At 36.3% G+C, this 27,902-nt stretch overlaps 1 protein-coding gene across 4 annotated transcripts; it reads left to right on the top strand.

Annotated features, from left to right (window-relative positions):
• The first annotated feature begins 1,104 nt into the window (after positions 1-1,104).
• On the top strand, positions 1,105-27,902 carry KFase (kynurenine formamidase). Of its 4 annotated transcripts, none has more exons than XM_074085614.1 (6): positions 1,105-1,259; positions 13,631-13,687; positions 17,372-17,500; positions 19,072-19,173; positions 22,314-22,527; positions 25,365-27,902. In XM_074085614.1, exons 3-6 carry the CDS (start codon positions 17,383-17,385, stop codon positions 25,822-25,824), a joined length of 894 nt encoding a protein of 297 aa, XP_073941715.1. In that variant the 5' UTR covers positions 1,105-1,259; positions 13,631-13,687; positions 17,372-17,382; the 3' UTR covers positions 25,825-27,902. The 4 variants fall into 4 exon arrangements, with proteins under 4 accessions (XP_073941715.1, XP_073941708.1, XP_073941700.1 ...); XM_074085591.1 differs by lacking the exon at positions 1,105-1,259 and adding an exon at positions 9,007-9,037; XM_074085607.1 differs by lacking the exon at positions 13,631-13,687 and having other exon boundaries at positions 1,109-1,259.

The raw sequence follows: 27,902 nt of genomic DNA, 5'->3' as shown, positions 1-27,902 counted from the left end.
CCCGGGCTTGATCCCTGGTCGGGGCAGTGATTTGTATGAATAATACGAATGTTTGTTCTCAGGTCTTGGATGTTTATGTATTTAAGCATGTACTCGTATCTTATCTATTTAAATATGTTTATCCCTTGCCTAGGGCCCATAATAAAAGCTTTGCTTATATTGGGACTAGTTCAATTTTGGTATCATGTCAATTGACTCATTATGTAGATATATCAAATTTTAATATACATGCTTGGGAACTACGGCCCAAGGCCTTTCATTCTGAGTGGAGGCCTGTGCCCAGCAGTGGGACGTATAGGCTGGGATGATGATGATTTTTTTATTTTATTGATTTTAACTTTGAATTAAAATTTAATTTAATTTGAAAATTGTATTTTGATTTAATGGATAAATTTTATGCCTAAATAAATAAAGAATATCATTATTATTGTTGTTGGTGTGGATTATTACTCGTTACCTTGAAAACTTACCAGGCTGTGATAGTTTTCCTCATAAATTCATAATTTACCTACTACCATCATGATTTAGTTTGTGGAGGGGGCCTACATTTGCCTATAACAAAAAATAAGTCTTATAGTTTGCTAACGGATGCCTAAATGGAAAAAGGGTATTTGCAAATTTTTAATATTTTTGAAAGAATTATCCAACGATACATATCAGATTTGACAGATGACAAGACGGGCAAAAACTTCACCCCCACTTTACGTGTTGGCGAGGTACCTTTAACAATCTTTTCTTAAAAAAATATTTTGCTGCTTTGTTGACGTGGTTATACATGACCATGCAAAATCACAGCCGTGTAGCAATAACAGTAAGTATCTATGCGGACGGACGGACATACTTAGACTATAAAAGGGTCCTTGTAGGACTACGGAATCCAAACAAACATTACCATAATAGTGAGACGAAGCAGTAGGTAGTACCTATTGAGGGCGCCACTTTCTACGTTACTTATACTCTTACGTGAAATGCTCGAAAGCGTATCTTCCATAATATGATGTATGGTATGTACTCGTAATTTAGTAAATGCCCGCTCCTCGTCAGCTGATAGAGTTTTTTATCTGGTTGCGTTGTCGGTCAAACAATCCGAACAAATACTAGTTCAAGTTATAATAAGAATGCGTCACGGTAGGAGGGGTCTAGCGCACTCCACTGGCACACGGCGCGCTGGCTGCGCGTGGGCAAGTTTAACGACGCATTTATTTACAAACAACAAAACCGGCTTCCTCCACCCGGTGCCCCCATACTGGAAAACTAAAGTAAGTAAGCTTTTAGTCTCAATTTGTTTTCTTGTTTATTCTTACATTTGATTGTCGCTTATCAACAATGGTAAACAAACAAGTTATTTATAGCGTCTGATTTCTCTTTATTACATACATTGTTGAATATCCCTAAAACATTAAAAATTCGTCGGGTTGTTGTACACTATGAAAAGAGCGTTGTTTTGTATATCAAAGTGATTATTTTATATGGCAATATAAATAAAACGATGTTGTCATCATAACGAATGTAACTTTCAAGGTTAATAAGTATATTGTACGCAGATAGTTTTGTTGCATGTATTAGGTTAACATTTTAAAACCAGTGGTATGTACTTAATTAAAATACAAAAAGAATTTGGCTTATAAACAAAAAATGCTTATAAAATTATCATTTTTTATCCCAATTGCTGGCTCCCAATCCGTGGTGACAGACAAAACGCTACACGCCGCCAGTTAAATCCTACATATCGTCATACTTTGAAAAAAAAAAACCGGCCAAGAGCGTGTCGGACACGCCCAAAATAGGGTTCCGAAGCCATTACGAAAAAATTGAGTAATATTTTTCTAAGGATTTCATATTTTGTACGGAATATTCCAAGTTTAGGTAAGTATATTTTATACCTTAGGCTGCTATTTACTCTTAAACTAATAATAATTCTCAAGAAAACTTAACCGTTACAGTTTTCCTTGTAAGTTTGATATACTTACTACCATCCTGATTTTTTTTCAAATTTTCCTCCCACTGGTTTAAATTTTAGAGGGGGGTGGGACGCTCGATTTTAATGAAAATTTGCACTTTAAAGTTGAATATTTTGCGAAAAAATCATTGAATTGAAAAATCGTTTTAGCAACCCCCTAATTATTTTAAAAGACCTATCCAACGATACCCCACACTACAAGATTGGATGAGAAAAAAAAACACCCCCACTTTTCGTCTATGGCAGGTACAATGAACTTTTTTTTTTTGAATTTTTTATTGTACCACATAGTTTACATATATATTCGTGCAAAATTACAGGTTTCTAGTATTGATAGTCCCTGAGCAAAGCCACGGACGGACAGACAGACAGATAGACAGACATGGCGAAACTATAAGGGTTCCGTTTTCGTTCCGCAACGGAACCCTAAAAATCTCGTATCTCAAAAAAATACGTCAACAAAATTGACCTTACAAATAATGTTCATAAGGTTCACTTGGAAAAGTATCAATTTTAAGGTACGAGCTTTTTTCAAAGTAGTGACGATATCCACCTTACGAGTGCGCGCGATTGCAAGTTTAGAAGCGATTTTTACTCGCGTTGTCCAGCGATACAGTTTTGTCTAGTTTACGAGCACTTATATACATACCTTCCTAAGTAGGTACTAGAGAAGATAGACAGAACAGTTGTCCTTTATTTTAATGTTCATAACATAAACTGCACGATGAAATAAAAGTATCACATGTTATTTATGGATTTTTCAAATACCTGTTCTTATTACGCGTGTAGTATAATTAATGAATATAGTCAACAACCACAAATAATAGGTACGATGGTTACACTACAGGTACTTATCTACAGCATTCTTCGATCGTTATATATTAGTAATTAGTAGACGCATATGTAGACTACATATCGCACCTTCGGTGAGACAAGGGAATTACTACACTTTTTATGATTTTACGGGAGAGACATTTTTAAGATTTTTTTGTGTTCAATGTTGTATTGTGTTGCTCGTATAGCTTTGAAGTAATTTATCTTCGCATGGAACAAGCCTTATACTTTAGTGAATCGCGAAATATTGCTTATAGGAATTAGGAACCCTTCATTCATTTATAATATTTTCTTAAGCAAAGGTGTACATATAATTATGCCTTTGTTCTTCCAAAGTTTAAGTTAATTTGTAATTATGACTGAGTTCAAACTAAAACTACGACTAATAATTCGTTAAAAAAACTCGTTTATTTTTATAAAATATTTATTTTTTATTACTTACATTAAGTCTAGCAACTTTGTGTTTACTTTAGTCAGGAGATCAAAAGAAATAGCCTTTGGAATCAACTCAATACACTCACCGGCAAAAAATATGGCCCACAGTCCACCTTTCATACAAACGAGGTCACTTTGATGTCTTGGTTCTTCACTAGGCGGTGCTTTGGCTGTGCTCTGATGATGGCTACTCCGAGCATTGATAAAGGGCATTCAGAGTTCCTAAGATACCCACCTACCCACACACCTAGTTGCGTTATTCATTCTCATTCTAAAATATAGCTGTGTCCCTATCGGTTAAACTGCCGATCGTGCTGTGTGGACGCCGCATACTCCACCATTATCGATGCTCTGGATATCCATCATCAAATCTCAACCGGGGCACTATCCTGGTGTAGAAATATCAAAGTAGCCTCGTTTGTATGAAAGGTGGACTGTGGGCCAAATTTTTAGCCGGTGAGTTTATAAAAGTAAGGGTGAGGCCACACGAGAGTAATTGTGTTAACTTCTATAATGAAAACATAATAAATACCGCTAATAAATGTACATGTAGGTATTTTTAGTCCATTTATATTTGAAATACCGAGAAACGTGTGTTACAATTTGACCGTTAATTCAAACCTTAAATTACATGAAGTATAGTTGTAAATTATGACTGCTCAAATAAAAATATAATTGGAACGACAACATCATTAATAGTAATCATTTATTTTATTTTAAGTAAATATTGGAATACTAAGGTCATAATTGTTTACATGGCATTTTTTTTTAATGGAATGGAATAACAAGGCCGCATTTAAATTTAAGACTATAAAGTTTTAAGGTTATTGGAAGTACAAAGTCAAAATTGCTTGAGCGACTTTGTATCTCCAAATGCGTGACCATTTTATACGCAAAAATTCATCAAATGTGACTTTGTTCTTCCAAAAATTTAAATAACGAAAGGCATATTAACCTTTACGCCCTCGTTGCTCCAGCAAACGATCTCTTCACTCGCGGGCTGTTGGGCAACTGGCCAATAAGATTTTGTCGTGCCAACATACACCAAAGAAACGCACCAATGAGACAAAGTCACTGTCGCCCTCAGGCGATTTAACGCGGAATTTAATAGATGTCTTTATTCCTCCATGTAAAGACATAGTTTTTAGAACTTTCTGTATACTTAACTCATTTTTGGGTTTTTCGACAATTGTGCCCTTGTCTCACCGAAGGTGCGATATGTATATGCTATATGTGGGTGTCGTTAAATGTTAACAAAAGTGTGTGAGAAATTGCAGTTGCCCGTAACGTGTCGTACTCGTATCTTTTACAGTGACTATTTAAAATCGTATTCATAACCAATCGATTGTGATATTAAATGCCCAGTTCATTATTTGCAGCATATTTTTAACGGGCAATTTCTTATAATATTTATTAGCTTTGCTCAGGGACTAACAATGCTCGAAAGCTGTAATTTTGCACGAATGTAAACTATGCCGACAAAATAGCACAATAAAAAAATCAAAAAATAATAATTTCAGAGTACCTCCAATAGACGAAAAGTGGGGGTGTTTTTTTTTTCTTACTTCAAAATAAACAACAAAATAAAAATTTGAACGCGACGAAAAGTCATGACCCGATTTTTGAAAATGTAAAATAAAACGTGACATTTGAATGTTCAAGCGCGTTAGATTTTTATATAGACGGTTCAGGTTAATGTCCTCGTCCTAAATTAAAATCTGTCAATTATATGATGGGCATTCGTTTATCTGACAGGTTGAAAAAAGTAATGGTTGTTTTGCTTTTTGAGAAAATCATCAGTCAGTCGTAATTTTTTCCGCAATAAAAAGGATTTCCTTCAAAATAAAATAAAAATTAATCGCGCTTGAATATTTCGACTTTTTTTACAACTTTGTCGTGATCCTCCCATTTTTTATGTCATGCTCAAATCGTCAGATAATTGAAATGAACACTTGTCTCCGTGTAATTAACTGACCTTGTCTTAATCTGACGCACTCGAGTTTTTCTGAGATTTGATTTTTTTACCCGACTGCCCGAAGGAGGGTTATGTTTTTTCGAGCGTATTTACTAATCTGATCGGCTACCCTCAACGCACGCCCCTATATTAAGGGTTCATATATGGTGGGGGTTCATTACAGGGTACAAGGATTCTCCCTTTAAGGTTTTCTGACGCGCTTGAGTAAAACGCCAAATCCCCTCTTGGGCTCCCCTACTATTATTAGTATTGTTAGTATGCAAAATCTTGAAACCATGTTAAAAGTTAAAATTAGTAATACTTATTTATTTAAATAATCGATTGATTCATGCATTAATTTGCAGAGCCCTATAGATCATGTTAATGTATTTTTTACTCGACACCTTTCAGATACTTAGTTAATTAACAAAAACGTTAAAAATACGTTACCTACCTATATACTCTCAGATCTTACCTACGTAGATTAACTGAATGTCATATTAATAAACATTTTGCTAATCAGATGTTTAAAAACAGGTTGTTTACCATTAACAGTCGAAACAGATGAAATACGAAAAAGTAGGCAAAACGTGGACGATTTAGTGACGAAATTCTTATCTTGTTTTTATTAAACCACTTAACTTGGAGATACATGGCGAGAGACCTTGAAGACGACATGTTGTATCTACGTGGGATAAAACGAAGATGCGCAGAGCATACTTTTCTTTTTTTTTTGCTTTACACCCAACTAATTTTGTACCTAATTTCTACAACGCGAAAAGGACTTCGAATTAATATTTTGCAGACACACTTTTCCAATTCTAATTGAATGTACGGCCGATCATCAAACTCGGATGTGTCGGATACTTTGATACATTCTTGTAGTTAAAAGTTTTTAAAAAGTAAAATGAGTTTTTAGTTAAAAATAACATTGCCATTGTCACGTATCAAATATCAAGTCAATCTGACCATTTGAAGTTTATTAAAATTCACTTACAGGATTATTAGTCAATAAACAATAGGTATGGTAGGTAGGTACATAGGTAGTAAAGTTCGGTATATTAGATAAATAAAAACTTTTTAATTTAAGGAAAAAACAAAAGTAGGTAATCACCAAACCGATTTAAACTAGACGGCATAAAAAATGCATATTACAAGAGATCCATTTTTAAGGTTCCGTACCTCAAAAGAAAAAAACGGAACCCTTATAGGATCATTTTGTTGTCCGACTGTCAGTCACGGTTTCACTTCATTTCATTGTTACTTTCTTTAGCCCAATTACCTGTACCTACCCAATTAATTAGGGAATAAGCCCTTGAATAGCCCTTTGTTGAACAAATACTTTTAAAGATTTTAACGTTTTAACTACATAGCTCGAAAGCTTGTTTAGGAGCCGGTAAAAATTAGATATTTTTTTGTGAAAAAGGGAACATTTTTATCACTTTAAATTGAGTTCTATTGCTGTGTATAATTTTGAAGCATTTATTTAAATTGCCGAGAGGACAATACCTTTAATCGCCGAAAATTTTTACTACCTATATTATTTAATAGGCTGACTAATAAGCACTAAGCAGTGTAGCAAATAGGTGAGTTGGGGAATACCCGCTAGCGTCGATAGTTTAACAAAACGGATAGACAAGGAGGTAAGAAGATGATTGGTTAAAGTAAGAATACAATACATAAACTGCATTGTTGTCGTTGCGCCATAGGAACAAAAAGGCGACAAATCAATTCTACATAAATATATATATATATATATATATCGCTATCGGTAAACACTGGATATTATCTGTATCTATTTAAACTAGCATGTGCCCGCGACTTCGTCCGCATTGAATTAGCTTTTCCCTTTCCCAGGGGAACTAACTTAATATTTAGGTACAGATCTGATAAAAAATATAAAATATCAAGTGTATGAGATGACAAATGGAGCCCTAACAGGTCTCGCTCACATATCCGTTTGTCCGTCAGTCTCACAGTCACTCAAATTTACCGAAAAACGGTTGGAGCTACAGTCTTAAAATTTTCACAGTAAAATATTACGAGCAAAAGGAGGACCAAATATTTTTTGACCTACCCCATCGAGTGGAGTATCGTTGTTTAGAGCTCATTCAGTAGAGACGTAGTTACGAGGTGTCATCAGCTCGTTTCTTCCTAACTCTTTGTACTGTCTGGTTTAGCACATATTCGAAAAAATAACATTTAAATTCAAATTTCCTGTTCTAATTCCACACCTGTTCGATTTACGTAGAGCCTCCGAGCTGAACACATACCTTTCTTTTATCCTAGATCCTACAAATCTCCTAAAACTCCATAACTAGTTTATAATTTATTATTCCTATACGAAGGAAGGTTTTATCCTGATCCAGAAGTTATCCAGTTTTCAAATAATTGTACAGTGCATTTGTGAAGTTTCTTAAGTTTATTAGATTATTAAATAATACTGCTGGACTTCAGTGCCATTGAATTATATAAATAAAGAACTGGGCACGGAAACGTAAGTTGATTAACTATGTATTTTTATAATTGTTGATACAGTGTCAAAGCATACCTTTTAGAAACTTAAGACCGCGCCTGTTTGTTGCAGGTGCCCTTTTGTTATTATCTTAAATAAATATTACTATCTGCCCTGTTCCTGCCTTCTTCTTTACTCAAACAACTTCCACGGACACCACCCCGTGACAACGTACGCACAACATCCCCGTAGCACGACAACCCCGTTACGTTGCATATAGTATTATTTTGATGTAATATCGTAAAAACATTGATTTTTGGTTTGTTTTGATTAAATAATCAGATACTATACAAAGAAAATACTAACCAGTCTTTGTTATGACGAACATTTCTGAAAGAAATTTTCCTGGCGATAACTAGACCACACATCATTAAAAGACCCAACTTAAACAAATTGCACAAACTGAAACCAAATCGCCTGATTTGTGACATTGGATCATCAAAATATGCGCAGTATGTCCGTCCAAGAAAATAGAAGACGAGAAAAGGGTGCAATAGATGTGAAAAGTTACTGTGCAACTAACATTGCATGTACATGTGTCATGATTGTTTGGCTGAAATACAGGTTGTAGATGATGAAAACGTGTAATTTAGCTATCAAGTTTAATTTTTGTTTATTTTATATAAAAATTGTACAGATGTTGCAAAAAAACAAGTAATTTATAGGTTGATTTTTGAATTCCAAAAATTTACACCATCTGCCTAAAACAATGACTGTGCCTGTATCTGTATTTCCAATCCTCCAAAAAATCATTCAAAACAGGAATAAAAGGATTGTAGAAAGTAAATCTATGCTACCCCAAATTTAACGCAAGCGTAACCGCGGACAAAAGCTAGTATTGTTATACAATTTGCGAATGAATTATGGCAAAAATACTAGTTTACATCAATTACTTACTTTAGATTGAATTCTGAATATTGAAAACCTTAGCCGATATAGCGGTCATTAGCCATATTTTTCCCATGAGTTGATAAATATTAAGATTTACTTAATACTGTTTTTTTTGCATCATCAAAATAAAATCTAGTCTTTGTTAGGCGGGAATGGTGTCAAACACGGAACACACTAAACGAACAAAGTTAGCATTTTATCATTGTTATTTGTATAGAATATCTAATGAATTAGGAAGATAAATAACATATTGCATGAATCATGTGTCGATACTGGTGTTAAATAAGCCTTCCATTGCATTGTAAGGATATCGGATATCGATACCTTAGGACGACCGACCTATTAACAGTGTAGAGTTACACTCGGTCATGTAGTTATGTGTTGGTAGTTGACGAAGATAGTAATATGGACACACAATGACTATTTTAATTACATGAAATGGATTCCAGTAAGTATTTAAAATATTTTTTGGACAATTATTATGTTAATTTAGCATCTTCTTTACGAATACAAGATTCTTTTGCGGTTTCGGACAATTACATGGCGTCGATGTGGCACAAATAAGCATAGCTACTGTTTTTATGTTGTAAAGTTATTGGAAATGCTTTGTATGCGGTATGAATTTAAACAACGATATTTCTCAAACGGTATTGATTGATGTTGATGCAAAGTTTATAATTTGATACGTTTTGTTTTCCTCATTTACCGTCTCGTTTTTGGATGCATATGTCGAAATGCGTTAAAGTAACTGTGTCTTAACATAATGTTTCTTGATTAGGTACATTTTGCTTCACTATTTAATTCATAATAGTATTTTTTATTTCCTAACTTTGAAATATTCTTCGTGAGTATTAACTTGTCTTTCAGAGCGTTTCTATCAGATTGCTACCTATCCGATCGTAAAGAGATATTACTGATTTGTTTATTTACACGGAAAACAGGTAATCTTAACCTCAGAATGAAATATCAACACACAGACTACCGAGCTTCACATAAACATAAACCTTAAATGGGATATTCTTGATAAGAAATAGTTTTATATATTATAAATATATATTATTAATGTATTATAAATCACTTTGTTAGTAGGTCTGTGGACGCACTAGATGACAATGTATATTAACGGAAGATAGAAGTTAATATAACTATTAAATCATTATCATTAATGTATATTTTAATTGTTTAACGCTTAACTTTGTTTATGCTTTACTATTAGGTACCTAGTTTCTATATTTCAGTGACATAGAGTTGTTTAATACTTGTATAAAGTCATAAGTAAATATTCATTTTATACAATGCACCGATAGATTTAAACTACTTACTTCATTATAGTTAAGGCAAAAATACTGATTTACATCTATAATTATATGTAAAAAGTTACAATCCTATAAGGTACAGCACAGTCAAAAGCAAGTGTCAAAGTAACAACTACCTTATTTAGAAACAAACGAATATTAAGTTAACAATTAGGTAGTTAGCATAAGCTTCAAAAGCACTTTGAAAAAAATATGTAGTTTTTGTCTCAGTACATGTGTATACTGCCTGTCCTAACTTACGGTGCTCAAACATGGTCACTTACTGAGTTACAGAAGACCAAATTGAAGGTTTGCCAGAGAGCAATGGAGCGCAGTATGTTGGGAGTGAAACGGATTGACCGGATCCGGAACACTATATTGCGCTCCAAAACACGCATTGCTGATGTGGGTGTCAAGACTGCCAGGCTGAAATGGGACTGGGCAGGCCACGTCAGCCGTATGGAACCCAATAGGTGGGCTAAAATAGCCACAGACTGGATACCACAAAATGGACTTCGGAGCGTGGTAGACCCAGGCGTCGATGGCGGGACGATCTGGACGCCTTTCTTCGCAGCTGGCCAGAGATCACCCAAGAAAGGGTAGAATGGAGGACATGGGGGAGGCCTTTGCCCAGCAGTGGGACACCTCTACAGGCTTCTAAATAATAATAATAATAATTGTCTCAGTACAGGCGCTAATCTCTGAAAGTACTAAGCCGATTTTAAAAACTCATGCGCCAATATAAAGCTACACTATCCCTGATTGACATAAGCAACTCTTTTTCTAGGAAGATGCAAAATTGCGTGCCAAATTTCATTCAAACTACTAACAATACAAATTTTTCCATTTACAATGTATGTTGTGTTTGAAATTAGACGCGTGATTTTTTCATTATCATTTCTTTGAGATTACTACGTAGGTACAATTTCTTCGGAGGAAAAGTAGCATATGTCAATTAAGAATAGGTAGTGTAACTTTTTATTGCTGAAAGAATTTTAAAAATCGGCTCAGTTTTAGAGATTACCTCTACAAACAAAGTTCCTCCAACTGTTTAATAGGTACAGATAATGTGCACTTCAAATGCTCTACATTTACAGTGTTATGAGCTTCAGCACAGACACATGTATGGACATTGTTTTTTCAAATTACTTGTTAATATATGCGTCTTTAATCATAAGAAACAATTAGATATTATCACGAAAATAATTATTATAAAACGATTCCAAAAGCATTTTTCGGTCCATTTTCATATGATGTCTTCATGGACTGGGTTTAAAAAGTAATTGAAAGACAAATGAGTGATAAGTTAGCAGAAGTTTAACAAGCATTTATGTCTATGGGGGTTTTGTACAGAATTAAATAAGTATCTACTAAGTAAATGAGAAATCTATTAACCAGTTTATAACATCACAAGGAGTTTTATTTATTATATGTTGAAAGTCAAATTTGATTTAGGTACTATAAACTGGTGTTCTAATAAAAACGAATTAAGTTTGAAATACATAAATGAACTACATATAGGTAGGTACTATTTTCTTTGCTAAAGAAAAGTGGTTGGTTATTTTGATTTTTATTGCGGAACCCTAAAAGAAAAGGTTCTCAATTTATCTGTATACCTACAAAAGAATAATAAACACAGCAAAAGATATAAATATACGTTCACAGTTGGGCACAGGCCTCTCAAAATGGAAGGGTATTGGTCTGGACGCACTTAATTGCGTAAAGTGGATGTGCGTAGATTTAAACCCTTTTTACTGCGAATTTTATATCGCGCGTAATACGGTATTTGACTATTTTGTATACGTTTTATAAATTAAAACTACACAATGCCTGTTATCGAATAGAAAAACAATTTTTAAGCTAACTTTACAAATAACAAAGTTATAAAGGTTTGAAATTCAAGATTAGACAGAGAAAGACATACTGGCATGTGACGTCACACGCCAGTACCGCCACACTTGCTGCATAGAGAAAAGTGTTTGAGAAAGAGACAGGTATATAGATTTTTCAAAAAATCACTATAAATCCAATTTTCAACCGATTTAAATTTTCTCTTCGCTAAACACTATCTGTATATCTATATTTTCATAATAATATTATATGGCAAAATCAGGAGTTGTCAAATACCGTATTTCGAAATATCAGAAGAGCGAATCTGGTCATTCATAGGTACTATCTGCCTGAGTTGAGAGCCCGTAACCAACACTGTTTTTTGAACAGCACTACATTACAACCATAATGTTAGGGTACGCATGCACGCACGAGCAACTTTTGTCTCCGCGACTATTTTGTCTCTCACATCAATTCTATGGGTAATCGCGTCGACGAGTGCGCACTTCCATACTAACCCATAGACTTGATGTGAGAGACAAAATAGTCGCGGAGACAAAAGTTGCTCGTGCGCGCATGCCCTTAAAGTCACTCGGGACTCGTCGGTTTTATTCGTTTTCCTGAAGACTCATTATGAGAAAGAAAAAGAAAACCGATCCTCTGTTTCGTGTTCGGAACGGCACTAGCAAACTAGTTTAACCTTACATATTGCTTTGGCCCGGATCAGTCCAACATTTAAGGCTATCTTTTTCTATTTTTATTTGCGTTATGATTGTTATTTGAAACAAAGTAGACTGGAACGCACTTTTTTACATTCCGCGTTCGAAAGGTTAATTAAACATATTTTAAGACATATTTACCTGTAAAGTTGTCCTAAGTTTAGATAGTGGGAACTGTAAGACAATACTTTCAACGTTCACGCAAAAGTAGACTTCTGGGAAAAAGTAATTTTCATTTTGATTTTGGTCCACTTACATGCGGCCAAAGTTTATTAGGAAAGTTTTGTCGCTAATCTAATTTGTCATTGTGTGACCTCCGTTTGTGTTTCGTAGGCGCTGCCTGTGCTCGTGGTCGATATAGTTAAAGCAGTCAAACAATGAAAAGTGTGTGGGTCGGAAATAATGTGAATCCACACCCGAAATGCCCTTGGCCACAGCTTAGCCTTTGATGCTTGAGCTACAACCACTTTAGGTACCTTCTTACAAATAAAAATAACAAAATATTATAATAAGAAAAGATAAATAGTTAAACAAGTGCTAGCGCTAGCTTTCTAGATTTTAGCTATGTTTATTTCATACTAGCGACACACACTTCTTACCTATGTAGGTACTCGTATATGTTATGGACAAAGTGATTAAGTAATAAGGGCATTATGTATAATGCCAGGCAAAATGATAATTATCATCTCAACTTCATTATTTATCACATTGTCCGTCCGGGTATTATGAATATTGCTAGGTACATGATCGTTGGGTAATTTGATTACAACTGATATTTGGCTAGCTGAAGTCTGATTCATTCAATAGGAATGTTAGGTTGTTCGTGTGACGGCAAGCGCAGCGAGAAGGAGCGTGTTAGGATCAACTGCGACCAAAACAAGCGCGACCCAAGCGAGCGAAGCGAGCGTGCCGCGGTAGCGGCCGGCGAGTGCCAGAATTAAATTCTACCATTAAGATAACTTACTTTACAGATTTTGATAGATGTTTGTACATTCATTATTTTAGGTAAAAAAAAATTGTTATTACTTTGCCGAATAGGGGATAGACTTATCCCGGGCAGTGTAATTAATTGAATAGTTTTTTATCAAATTGCTGTCTCATATTTCTCATTTTTCATAATGCCCGGGCATTATGAAAAATGACCGATTTATCACTTGGTTCACAACATTATACATTTTCACTTTTCACATTTTTCAGCTCCATTTCCCAAAAATCATACCCGCCTGAAGCCGGGCCGGGGCGCGTCACTAGCATGTACGTATATTATATAATAATATAAACCCCTCTAGCTGTGAACAATTATATAACTGATGGTAAATACCGCATTTAAATCCTTTGCTTAGTTTAAACGATCGTACCATACAGAGGCGGCGGGAAGTGACTTTATTTTATACTATGTAAAGATAGTTAAGTTGCTTGTAGTAGCTAAAACGCTTTTTTTTACTGAAGTATGAAGCAGTTTGTATATTAATTATTTTCTAATATGTATCTATACCTAAATTTATTCAATTAAGAAAGTTAACAATATGCTTGTTCACAAAAACTATTTCTTATTGACGTATTTTGCATTCGTGGTATCTCAGTAGTTTTTGACAAGTCAATAAACAGTTATTATATTACTTTATGAAACGTATTGATTACGAGACGGTCACAACGAGACGGCATGCACAGAAACGTAATTTCATATTATTAACAAGTACCCTAATTTGAACAAGGTCTCCCTTGCCTCAATTAAGAGGAGACAAAAATTAATGCCTACAGCTACAGGGAGAGAGTGAGGAAAATTAATTAAAATAATGAAAAGAAATGTATAAGTACCAATGTAACGCAGGTGCGTTACATTGGTACCCAAATGCCGAAAAATGCCAAATGGAATGGTCTTGTGTACCTACACATAAGTAGGTACATAGGTGATAGGCAAAGCAGAGGAGCTAAATCCAATAGGCATATGAAATTCTCGTGACACAGTGTTTGTAACCACACTCCTCCGAAACGGCTTGACGTTTTTTTATTTTGTGTATATTTGGTAGATCTTAGAATAGGACGTAAACTATTTTCCATATTTCTACGCGGACGGAGTCGCAGGCAACAGCTAGTGTACTTTATAACCATAAATAAATTAATGATTGACATATGATAAATTATAGTTTCATTAAAAGCTTTTTCATCACACTGGCTCGTAAACAGTGTCGTAACATGCAGGCTAGCTTGGTTGCAACCCCCCAAGTAAAACCCTCGACCTTAAAGTGCTTGTCATGAAACCCCATATTTTGAACAATTATATTTTTCTTTTAGAAATATAAAAAAAATCTCGCAAATGTGATGAAAAACATTGTATGTCGCACGGGCGGTACTAGAATTACGAACATCAACTCATTAAAGCCCTCAGTCTTCGACTTCGAGCTTCTAAAAGACTCTCGTTCGTAATTAATTCCTTATTTACCGCCCTTAAGACACAATATAATAATGTTTAAGACATAATGTTTAATTTGAGATCTCTGCATGTAGGTATGTATGTATGCCGTGAAAAATTGCAAGATAGTTTTTGACCACTGCCTGGTATCCGATAGTGGTGAAACTAGGTAAACTTATGGAAATCCGGTGACAATACATAATCTGGTAGTGAAATTCTGGGTACGGTCAAGATCGTCTTCGCAGGATGGAACTCCTCAATAATTAATCAATAGTTAATGGCACTGTACAAAACTTTGCATTTACATAGTTCAGTTTCGATGAAAATGTACTACAAATAATTAGCTTGGCTATTCAAAGAGAAAACGCTGCCAGCATCTTCGGGACTTTGCAAAAGGGGTAGGTACTTTTAAAGTAATTTGTTTTAATTTAGATTTTATTTTATCTTATGCAAGTAGGTATTTTAAGTTTAGGATAGGTAGTTTTAATAATTGAATGCTTATTGTTATCATATTATGACTTTGAAATAGGCAAATAGTATTAATTTACTTATTTATGTGCCTAATTAATCAGTAGCCAGGGTCATCTCAAAACTAAAAAAGTCTTCAATAGTTAGACAAACTTGATAAACATAAAAAATAAAAAAAATATAGCAAAAAAGTTCAAAATAAAGGGGTTAACTTCTACACTAAGTAGGGCAACACGCCAAAATTCGTCTGGAACAGACGCGTAGGCCTGATATGAAACTAAGTAGGTAGGTACAGCCGAGTTATGGTTCGTCATAACTTGAATATACCTACATAGAAAGCCGAGTTATCCTTTTTTGAAATTTCACTACATGCTTCATTTGGCAGAATCACACAAACATCACGCCTGTATTCCCAAATGGGGTAGGCAGAGCACACGAAACGTTACCGCTTCGGAGCCACTTTATTTTAGACAATTTTATTCGGGATAGTAAATTAGCTAGGATAAGTAAATCGCAGTGTCTTTCATTACCTATTAACAAAGTGAGACCATACAAGAAACGATAAATATCACATTTGCCTACAATTTACACGAGTCAGAATAAAAAAGATAACGACTAACAACTTGATATTTCTAAAGAGTACGAATATTTGAACTGAATTTCATCGCTCTTCTAAATAATTAGCTTCCGAACTTTAATTGTTCCTGTAATATAAATATTCTCGCGATATCAGAAGAGTGGACCTCCCGCATTGATTAGGGCTGTTACAGACTGACTGCATTCAAACTGCAACTGAACCGCAAATGTGGACCGTTCACTCACACAATTCAAGCGCAGCTGGCGTGCAGATCCCGTGCAGTTTTGCCGACAGCAATGGAAAATGTATACATGGGCAGTCGGCAGTAGGCAGTTGCGTTTTAATTGAGGTTCTGATTAACAGTGCAGTCTATTGTAGACAAATTGTAAATATTATATTATCTTAAAAGCGTTTATTACCTGCTGAGCTCCATAAAAATTCAATGAAAATTAAAAACGTGGTCTGATAGAACTCTTCTTAATATATATGTATAAGTTAATGTGTCTACTCCAATAATTATTCGTGATAGACTTTTATTTCCTTTAAAAACCGTTAATAAACATTTGTTCTTTTTTAAAAAATATATAAAAGTCTATCACGAATAATTATTGGAGTAGACACATTAACTTGTATGTTAAGAAGAGTTCTATCAGACCACATTTTTAATTTTCATTAAATTTTTATGGAATAATCGAGATAAACTAACAAAAATGCAACGTTGCCAGCTCAGCAGGTATAAACGCTCTAAGCCTATAGTGAACTTCCATTGTTTTGGAATAAAACTGACACAGAATTCCTAGGAAGCCCCTTTGAACAGTGTATGAAACAGTGTACTTAATGAAAAATACAACTACAATGTAGATACATTACAGGAAAATGTAAATGTGTTCGAGTAATATTAAGTACATAAAGCTTCCTTTGTTTAGGGTTTAAGCTGACATAACAATCTAATGAGACTGGGCGGGCATGCACCTAGTAAGATGAACCAATCTTTAGTTAGACGTCGTAAAAGACAGTTTGTATCGACTAAATGTAAAAGGTGTGTAATAAGTATGGTAACACATCGAGTCTTCCAATGGGGCTGGCATAGTCACAGAGGTGCGCTTAGCCTCGAAAAAAAAGTATAGTAAGAATAAATCATTGGATCAGGATTGTGTAATACAGAACTGTGTTGCTTCGTAATTTCATAAAACGCAGTCCGCGTGTCCTGTTAGATTTTGTTGAAATATTTGTTTATTTATTCGTATGGCTTATTATTAAATACAACCGTTCAAATTCACAATATAAATCTATATTCAATATATCATTGTCGAAATATGAAGGACAACAATCGAATTCGACGACGCCTACAAGCGAAATAATTACAAAGTTTTACTTATCTTGCTCTCATGCCACCAAGCATCAGTTTCATATAGGTAGGTACGCACCTTGTCTCATGGTTGAACATATACGGGTACTTTTAGTGTCCATATTTTCACAGATTGCATCGCCATGTCAGTCATAACGGACTCTTCGGACCTCGAGAGGGAGTACTCTCCTAGCCAGTGGTCGACGCGCTTCGCTTCCGCTCAGGACGTGATTCACAGCCACATTCAGACCGTAACGGCAGGTGCGTACATTAAACCCTACGGCTAATGTGTAGCCGCCTTTATAGTGAAGGTTTCATATGAAGGTTGTTGTAGGCAAAGGCCCGAGCAAATATTTCCGGAGTTTTGTGCTTTGCCGGCTTGTAGTTGGCTATTCAACCGGGCCATGTACCTATATAATCTTGCCAGAATAAACGGCTTGTCGTAGAAGCGTTTTAAAATGTCGTCTTTGACCCACTTTTAGTGGGTAAGATTGACTTGAAATTTGGTAAGTGTAAATTGGTTGCAAGTCCAACTACGTTAGATATTTATATTTGTTAAGGGATGTAGACCGTGATTACCTTTAATGACTTATCGATATTTCACGTAGTTGCACACATTGTGATCACGAGTATGCCAGTCTACCTGGGCCTGTAATACGACGTGTAAAATACGAACTTCGTATCTTGCCGTCCCGCTGACGCTAATATTATTTAATACGAGATTGAGAGAGACGGTACGATACCAACTTCGATTTTCGACCCGTGATCATGATGCATGCAACTGCATTGAAATATCGGCAACTACGTACATGCCGCAAATATATGTAATACCGGTGAAATTGCATTCAGCCAAAGGTACAGTCAGCGATAAAATTGTAACAATAATGTTTTTTACGCTAACTTGTTTATTTTTGTTATAATCTGAAAATCGCTTTGCGAATTTTATTGTTATGTAAATGCAGAGCAAATTTAACATTTATACGCAGGCTTCAGTAAATTATTGCCAGTATTAAGATGAAGTGTGTATTAACTACAAGATCGAGTTCGATACTAACCTAAAATTAAGATCTTAACCTTTTCGCCGCCACGTCAAAAACAAAAGACACATATCACCCATACGCCAGGCTTCTATATTGCAATGTCTAAAATTGAACCTAACATAATTGAACGAAGGTTGCTTTTGCATTGAAGTAATGGACGTATATATGTATAGGTCGTTGGCGTGGAACCTGCGGTGCGTATATACCTACATATGAGTCGTTGGCGTGGAAAAGGTTAAAATTGACGCTATCGCATTCTGGTCATAGTAGGTACCTTATTATTATCTGATTTACTCACAGGCGAAGAGAATCTGGGCGTTTAGTGATAAAAGTCATAGTGAATATAGGCTATCACTTTAAAAACAAAAAACAATAGATACCTACTCACATATTTATATAAAAAATACTCAGTGTATTTCTAAAATCTTATCTACCATTCGTGCCACATTGAATAGGTATTATACAATCCAATTAGGTATAGTTACATGGGTATTGTTAATTAACCTGTAATTGACATTATAAATTTTACTCAATGTCACATAATTTGGAGCTGAAAAGCTCCCCGAAATGAAAAATGACGAAAATTTTAGAAATTACTACTTACATACTTTTCTGTTAGAATAGACTGCGCTAAATAAGTCAGGCTTATGTAATTTTTTCATCTCTCACTACTTATGCACTTGTTGTTGACTACGATAAGGATTTTTGTATTTTTAAAACATCAATGTTAATAACTCGGGGTGGGGTTTTGTTCTATCATTACAGCTCAAATTTGTAATAAAAATGTTTCAGCGAGCGAGGAGGCGACTAACAACATTCCTCATAAACTGGAGATCGAATACGGGCCGACAGCAAACCAGCGACTCGACATATTCGGCACTGACCTGCCAAACGGTAAGACGTTCATTAACGTAGCTCAAAACCAATTATCGGCATTTACACAATTAAACGAATGTATAGCTTACTTTACGTATGCTAGAAATACCGTGCAATTAAGGCTGGAGTTCAAAAAGTTAGAGGGACGGTAGGACTAGGAAGTTACAAATTATAGCTTTTTGAACTGAACCTTATCATATCTTTAAACGAACATTCTTGTGTGTTTATTTATTTTGTTGATCACGCAAACAGGTCTATTTCTATCAAATTGCTATGCGGTGATTATCGGATACAGACGGTCGGTAATTGTTAATTATAGTCATGTATATTACATTAATTATAGTCAAATATTTAAATGCTCCACTTTCCTTATCAAGGGTAAGGTTGACTGATAAAGCTAAGAGAATTAATTCTCCGTAGATATATATATTTGTCAATTGTGTTTGTTTGTTAAAATTGTATGTATGTATGTATGTAAAATCTTTATTGTACAAAAGAAAATTAACAAAATACAACTGACAAACTTTAAGATACTTGTACAAAGGCGGACTTATCCCTTTAAGGGATCTCTACCAGTTAACCTTTGAGTGGATGAGAGGAGAGGAAAATTGTGTCGCAATGTTCGCATTAGGTACTTACGTAAATATTATTTAGCTGTTCTCTGTATGTTGGGGTTTCACTATATAAAGGTTCCTACTCATTTAACGTTTCGTACCATGACCGTAATAGCAATGTGTCAGGCAAAAAATATTCCTTGTACCTATTGAAAAGTATGAGACTATGCCCACGAGCACGTTTCCTAACCAACCGTCGCCGTCGCGTGTCATGTATGTGCTTGACATTCCATTCCTGATCCTGACACGTTTCTAATTAATTACAATTATTTAATTATAGTGGGCAGAGACCTTTAAGCTTTCCTTCAACTCGGCACTGCAAGCGTATCGCATTTTAAAATCTTTAGCAGTAGGTATATCTTCTTTAATATATCTACGCTTTGAATGCTGACAAAGCAAACGGTTTCTATTAATATCCTACCAATTCTCTTCTCAATAGGTACCTTAGATAAGCCTTAGTAATCCGCTCAACCTTGTACACGGCATACTGGGATAAAATATAAACTGTGTAGCCTTTATTCGAAACATGTTAACCCTTACTTAACTGCGGTTTCGCTCGCGCAAACCTCTGGCAGTAGAATTGAAATCCCCAAATTTTATGTAATTCGTCCAATCACAATCGTTTTCACCACTTTCTGTCTTCTTCTTTCTTTCCCCACTTCTTTCTGTCACATGGCATAGGACGAGGGTAGAAAGAGATGGCGAATGCGATCGAACATCAGCGCGTTAGACAATACGGCCTCTGGTTTTTATTTAAGTTCTGTGACGAAAATCTGTGCTCCTACAGGGGCTATCTTTCTCGATGTAGCGAAAGCATTCGATAAAGTCTGGCATAATGGCTTGATTTACAAGCTTTATGCCATGGGACTTCCTGACCGACTTGTACGCATAATACAAGATTTCCTACGTAATCGCAGCTTTCGCTATAAAGTGGAAGGTACGCTTTCTGTCTCGCATTCGATTAGGGCCGGGGTTCCTCAGGGGTCTGTTCTCTCTCCCATTCTCTTCTCGTTGTTCACTAACGACATTCCAAAGGTTTCGGGCGTGCATTATGCGTTATTCGCTGATGACACGGCCATCTACTCCACTTCAAAGTCCCCCGTTGTGATAGTTAGACGGTTACAGCAGGCAATCACCGCTCTCGGTGATTGGTTTAGGCGTTGGCGTATCGAAGTCAATCCCGAAAAAAGTTCAGCAATTCTGTTCACGCGTAAGCGTAATCCAGAGCGAATCACCTCGCGCATTCCCCCAGTAGGACTTTTCGGTAGTCCTATTCCATGGACTAAGAAAGTCAAGTACTTAGGTGTCACCCTGGATAGCAGGATGACGTTTAGGCCACATATCAAGTTTAGCAATAAACTCACAATTTACAAGACTTGTGTACGACCAGTTTTTACATACGCGAGCGTCGTGTTTGCGCACGCCGCCTCGCGCCCAGCTCTCAATTCTCTACAGGTTCTACAAAACAGGTTCCTGCGCCGTGCTATCGGGGCTCAATGGTTTGAGCGCAACGTCGATCTTCACTGGGACGCGCAACTTCCCACCGTCGTTCAGTTTATGAAGTTGTCCTCACGTAGGTACTTCGATTCGGCTCATCACCACCCCAACCATCTCCTTAGGGAGGCGGTGGAGTACCATCCGATTCCAGATGTTTCCCGTAGGTTCCGGAGGCCCCGTCACGACCTGACGGACCCCGACGACGATATCACCGTCGCTAACCAAGCTCGATCCGACATAGATAGTAGATGCCCAAGAACATCACAGGGCGACACTAGCTGTCTGAACTCACCGCACCGCCCCCTCCGGAGGAGGCGACGACGCCGTCCCCCACAGAACACCACACGTGGGCGACCCCACTATTTCAACCGATACCGGCATGTCCCGGGTAGGTTTTCTCCTATCAGACCTCAACCCGACTGAGTTTCTTGTCGTTTCTTCTCAGTCGAGACTAACGTAGTCCTTCCGAAACGACGTAGCATAAAAATCCGATTGCTTGCAACTCTCCCTTAGCGTCCAAAGTCCGAGGTCGGCTCAATAGGAGCATCCTTTGGCATGCTAAGTAAACAACCCACTTGCTGAGCAGCCCATCTGGTTGCTCGCCCTCTCTCCGGTAAGCTGTAAAAGCCGTCTGAGGCTAACAGCAACAGTCCATCCGAAAAAAAAAAAAAAGAAAATCTGTGCAAAATTGCATGGCTCTAGACTTAGTGGATATATTTGTATGTATGTATGTATCCATGTAGTCCACTTGTCGACTCCGACTCCTTATCGAATCCAGTTCTTTAGAGTGATTATTAATAATATGTCGATGGTGATGACGATTCAGTTCCTATCGATCAGACTCCAACTCGATACTTAATTAAATACATGATAAACAACCAAGACTAACAAACATTTTCATACAAATATCTGCCTCGACCAGGGATCGAATCCGGGCCGTCAAGCTTCGTAGAAGTTTCTCCAACCACTCGGCCACCCGGTCGCCAAAGTAGTTACGATTTTCCTCTCATAAAGTTTTTTTTTTACTACTTTTTCTGTAAATTTCAGATGCGCCGATCCTGGTATTCGTCCACGGCGGTTTCTGGCAGGAGTTGAACCGGGAGATTTCCCGGTATCCGGTACAGCCGCTGCACCGCTGCCGCGTGAAAACCGTCGTCGTCGGCTACGACCTCTGTCCCAACGCGACGCTGCCAGAAATTGTAAACCAAATCCAGAACGCTGCCAAATTTGTCTTTGAATATGCCGAAAAACTGAATGCACGGTATGTTAAAGCCTTATTGCAAAAATTACAACCGAATTGATAACTTCTTAAACAATAAGTGATAAACACAATGTTCAAAGACTTTCTATATTTTTGTAGTAATACCTTTATTCTAGTTAGGTATAATTAGTAAGTATAGGTGGGTAAGTAGTACTACCCAGAGTCGTCGCCGTTAACTATATTATTCTGACAAAAATTACGCTAAAAATCCGTCGAAAACAAAACGTCTGCATATCTTCTGCATTAATAAAATCAAATATACTCAGTGGCACAAAATTTGGCCCACTCTAACTACATACAAAATAACCTATTACCTACTGCATTGATGGTCGATTTCCTGCCGCTCAGTAAATATATGTATGTATACTATTTTTCACTTCTCATGCTCTTAAAATGTTACTTTAGTCTCTGCATATCGGGACTAGAGCTCCTCATTAATCTCTAGGGATTAAAGTATTTTTTAATAATTCACTTTGAAAACTCCTAAACAGCCAAGCATGATGTTTGTGAATGGAGGATTATCGCCATTTTCAGTGACTGTGTAAGTATAGACAATTTTTAGGGCTTGGAAATAACCTCAAAATGCCAACTGTCCAAAAATACCTACTTAGAAAACACGATTTAATTTCTTGAAACAATTAATGATTACGAATATGATTCTAATATTAAGGATGAATTCATTTTATTATGCATAGGTATTCCAATTAAAATAGTTCTGTTGGCTAAATATGCATTTAAAGCGACACTTTACGAAAAAACACTAAAGAAAAAAAAAACCGAGGAACAAATTTTTTTGTTATTTGAATTTTGAACAAATGTCCATTAGTCGTACCTATTGAGCATAAGTTCTTAAAAAGTAATACTTATTGTAATTTTGAACAGAACGTCGTTTTTTTTTCTCGCATTCAAAGTGAAAAGTACCTCTGCTTGGGTGGCTAAACATCTCGTGTTATTATGTCTTGTTTTAGTCCCTCGTTGAACAATCTACTATTTAAATCAACTTTTGGTGACAGTTATTCTGCTGTCGAAATGCGAAAGAGCACATCTAACATTTTGTTAAACTCGAGAAAATACATATTGTGTTTTTTTTGTTTTTAAATATTATGTTTTTACTTAACAAAATAATCATCATCATCCCAGCCTACATACGTCCCACTGCTGGGCACAGGCCTCCCCTCAGAATGAGAGGGCTTTGGCCGTAGTTCCCACGCGGGCCTAGTGCCGATTGGGAACTTCACACACACACCATTGAATTGCTTCGCAGGGTTGTGCGGGTTTCCTCACGATGTTTTCCTACACCATAAAGCTCGTGATAAATTTCGAATGTAATTTCGCACATGAATTTCGAAAAACTCAGAGGTGCGAGCCGGGGTTTGAACCCACGATCCTCTGCTAGATCCGGCAATGAGCGTGTCGCACACGCCCAGGATAGGGTTCCGTAGCCAATACGAAAAAATCAAGTAATATTTTTCTATGGATTTCGTATTGTGTACGGAATCTTCCAAGTTTAGGTGTTATGATGTTATGTTAGGCTGCTCTTAATCTACTATTAATAATTCTCCAGCAATCTTAGCCGCTATAATTTTCCTTGTAAATTTGATATATTTACTACCATTCTGATTGTTTGACAAATTTTTCCACTGAACACTTTAAATTTAGGAGGGGGGGATGCTCGATTTTAATGAAAATTTGCAAAATAAAAATACCCCCACTTTACAGACGTCTAAGATGGGAGGTACCATAAAAAAATATCATTTTGTCGGCGTGCCTGATAATACTTACCGATTCGCCACCTTAAGCCCTTGTTTCGCCATTTGACATTTGCAGGCATATATCAAAAGTTATAGTATTAATAATATGCTTAGTGAGTTTTCAAAAGTTTATACTGAAACGAATAAAGTTTACAATGATTTATTACTATAAATTTATTTCAAACGAATGTTTAATCAATAAATATAAATGGTATAGTGGCCACAAACGGTACCTAATTATGCCCTTCATGCCAAATTACAGCTTTCATAACGGACTCTGAGCTTAGGCGCGGACGGACTGACGGACAGACATGGCGAAACTACAAGGGTTCCTAGTTGACTACGGAATCCTAAAAATGTGCCTTTTCAGTACATAATGTGTGCGGCGATGTATGTGTAATGGTATTGAAAATAACAAATTGTATTGCTATAAAAATATTTTTGATCCGCGTATTTCAAGCCCTCGCTGTTAATTCTTGCTTTATTTCAAATACCAGGCGTAATATAATAATAATATAGTAATGCTTTTTATTTTTCAAGACTAGAAAATATAAATAAAATAAATACAGATACGTTCGAGCGACGCTCACACGCTTATCCTTCTTACATAATGCATTATTAAGCTAATTTGTAGTTATTATTCAGTACCACTACCATGAGTTTACAGTGACCGTACTCGATAGCGACGAGGTAAATTATTTGTATGGAGAATTGTACAGCGCCTCTACAAATAATTTACGCCGTCGCTATCGAGTACGATCACTGTAAACTCATGGTAGTGGTACTGAATACTTAAAGACCTGTCGTCCTCTGGAATACCCTTAAGTGCATGCTTTACGAGTGCCAATATAAAAATAATGGTGACCAAAAAACTGGGCATTAAATTTATTTAGAGGTATCTAACGTCGTATACGTGACCCAGAATATTTTTGAAATAAATTGATTGTATATGTAATGTGTATTGATTCTGCTGTATATCAACGGTATCAAATCGTAACTCAATTACTATCCAGATTTATTGTGCACTTCGTCTAATTGACGCTAAGATTGTTTTTTCATATTATCAAATATTTATTATGTTGGCAGGGGGGTATACTTCGCGGGCCATTCAGCTGGCGCCCACTTGGTGGCGAAACTCCTGGCCGGCGCTGACTTCCTTGACAACACACCCGGCTCGAACCGCCTCCAAGGCGCCTTCCTCGTCTCAGGAGTCTACGATCTTCGCGATGTCGTCCACACAAGCGTCAACGAAGCCGTCCAGCTACCATCGGAGTGGGCAATCCCTCTCTCCCCACAATTCGACTCCTACTCACACCTACAAACCAGTAGGATAAGGCTGTACATCCTGGCTGCACAGAACGATAGTCCTACGTTTAAAAAACAATCTAGAGAGTTCTATGAGCTGCTGCACAATCACTGCCTCATGCAAAATATGTACCTAGAAATCAAAGACGACATGGACCACTTTGACATCGTTGAATGCTTTGCTAAAGACAACAATTACTTGAAGAATTTGCTCGTTCACGATATTAGAAAGCATCTGTAATGCCCCGTACGATAGTCTAGTGTACCTACACTAGAAAGTATTGCACAATATTTTGTAAGGGCCTTTTTATTCGTAATATACCTAACATTATATTTGTATTAATTTTGTAGCTTGTGTTCAGATTGTAGTGAATAATGTTTTGCCGTCGTATTCGTTTTCATTTGGCTTTCTCAACTAACTTACTAAAATTTACTGAAACTAATTGAGATAGCAAGATAAATACGAACTTATCCGACAATACGATGAAAAAATATTATTCAGTACATCTGTATGCAGTATTAGCGTCACTATTATAAATTTTAAAACTTGAAAATTGTTAAATACAAAACTGAATTACCTGCCTGTACAAGATGTCTTAAAATTCTTCCAGTATTAAATTCAGCAGGTGATTGATTTCATGAGATATATTGTTTTTTTTGGACTTTTTAATTATACTTAGCAAAGGTTCCCAGCCGTCCACGTATAGAGGTTGATTATTATGTATGAGGTTCAAAGTATACTGCGTCAGGGGCGTGACTACAAAAAAGTCAAAAATTGTAATGTAAAACCTTAAAGCATCGTTGCCACCAGTGATGTCCGAAGATATTTTGTTGTGAGGAATATAAAATATGTTTTGCATTAACCAATAGCAACGCTTGATTTACCTCGCCTCGCTACGCTCAGCTGTTTCCATCAAAGATGTGCTGTCTGAGCATGTGTAAATGAAGCGCTTTTATTGGTTAATAAAAAGCACATCCCTCGCCACACATCCTCGCACATTATTGGTAGGGGCTTTCAGTTATACTAACCCAATAATCTCCTGAAATGTTCCGGTAGAGTTTGAAGACGTCTTGTATAATAGGTATAATGTAAGTTGTTTATGAATTATTTAGATGGATACTAATCTATTACAAACTATGTCCTAGAAATGGGGAAGTTGATATTGAGAATGAGAAAGTATACTTTTTTAGAATCTCTAGGGGTGGGGGGGGACAGCTGCCCCTCCCTGCCCTCTAGAGGCGACGCCTTTGGACACTGGGTACAGTGCTGGTTTTAGCACCTGGGTAAACTTCACTGAGTTTAAATCATTCAAGATCCTTCTATTAAACCGCAAAAAAAATGGCTTAAAAATATATTATTGTCGTGATATCTTTAAGATGGCTTCCCGAGCTGTGTCTATATAATTTAATAAGTTGTAGTTGTACCCTATGTAATAACGTGTTCACACTGTGTTAAAATGCGGTATGAACTTAGCAGTAAAAATGTAAGTTAAATATTGTTGTTTGTAATCTTTGGTGCCCTTTTAAACCTGCTGTTATGAAAATGATGATATTAATCAATTAGGTTTATTATAAGTTATCTTTATATAGCTTACTCGGAAATGGTTAGTAATAAGTGATTGTTATAAGGTGTTTTGATAATAATACTAATAAGTACCTTCTGTTATCTTTATCGTTTTAAATCACTAATTGTGTTCATAGGCATTTTAACAAGAGGCTGTTGTGAATGTATAACTTCTTTATACTATAATTTTAACTAAGGCTTAAGATTTAAGAACAGTCAGCAGCAGAAGTGGATGTGCGGTTACGGTGCTTAAACGATCTACACACGACTCTACTGCCAAGGTCATAAGAGTGTTTAGATAATTTTGAACACCACAACCACTCGTCTACTTCTGCTGCTCACTGTACATAAAAAATAGTGTGTAGCTTAAAGGCAAATTTATTAAAGTATTGGTAACAAGAAATTAAGTGAGTCGGGCGATAGTTTGTATAAATGAACAAAATTTTACCTTGCTACTCTGCAAGGTGTACGGGCAAGACGGCTACATCTATGCGACACATAGTGTAGTTCAGTCTGTGTAACATAAAGTCTCGACGGCAGCAAAGAGAAAGAGTTCACTCTTTGATGTCATCGGATTTTTAAGGTAAAGCGGAGGAGGACGGGTAAAACATATCTATATCTCTCACAGAACGCTGTCTTGCTCGTATGACTGCGGAGTACCTAGGTTCTTATGTGAAATTAAAGGCAGCATTCGAAAATACAGGAAAGCTGTGTTGAAACTGGAATATGAGTAGTGTAGGAGAAAATGATAGGCT

This window comes from Choristoneura fumiferana, chromosome Z, assembly GCF_025370935.1.
Source record: "Choristoneura fumiferana chromosome Z, NRCan_CFum_1, whole genome shotgun sequence".
In the NCBI taxonomy this organism is placed as follows: Eukaryota; Metazoa; Arthropoda; class Insecta; order Lepidoptera; family Tortricidae; genus Choristoneura; species Choristoneura fumiferana.
Note: the sequence above shows the minus strand (reverse complement) of the source record. Positions and strands in the feature narration are given on the sequence as shown.

Coding starts and splice junctions, on each gene's coding strand:
- KFase (XM_074085591.1), top strand. Junction 17,501..19,071: donor CATTCAGACCGTAACGGCAG/GTGCGTACATTA, acceptor AAAATGTTTCAG/CGAGCGAGGAGGCGACTAAC. Junction 22,528..25,364: donor GCCGAAAAACTGAATGCACG/GTATGTTAAAGC, acceptor TTATGTTGGCAG/GGGGGTATACTTCGCGGGCC.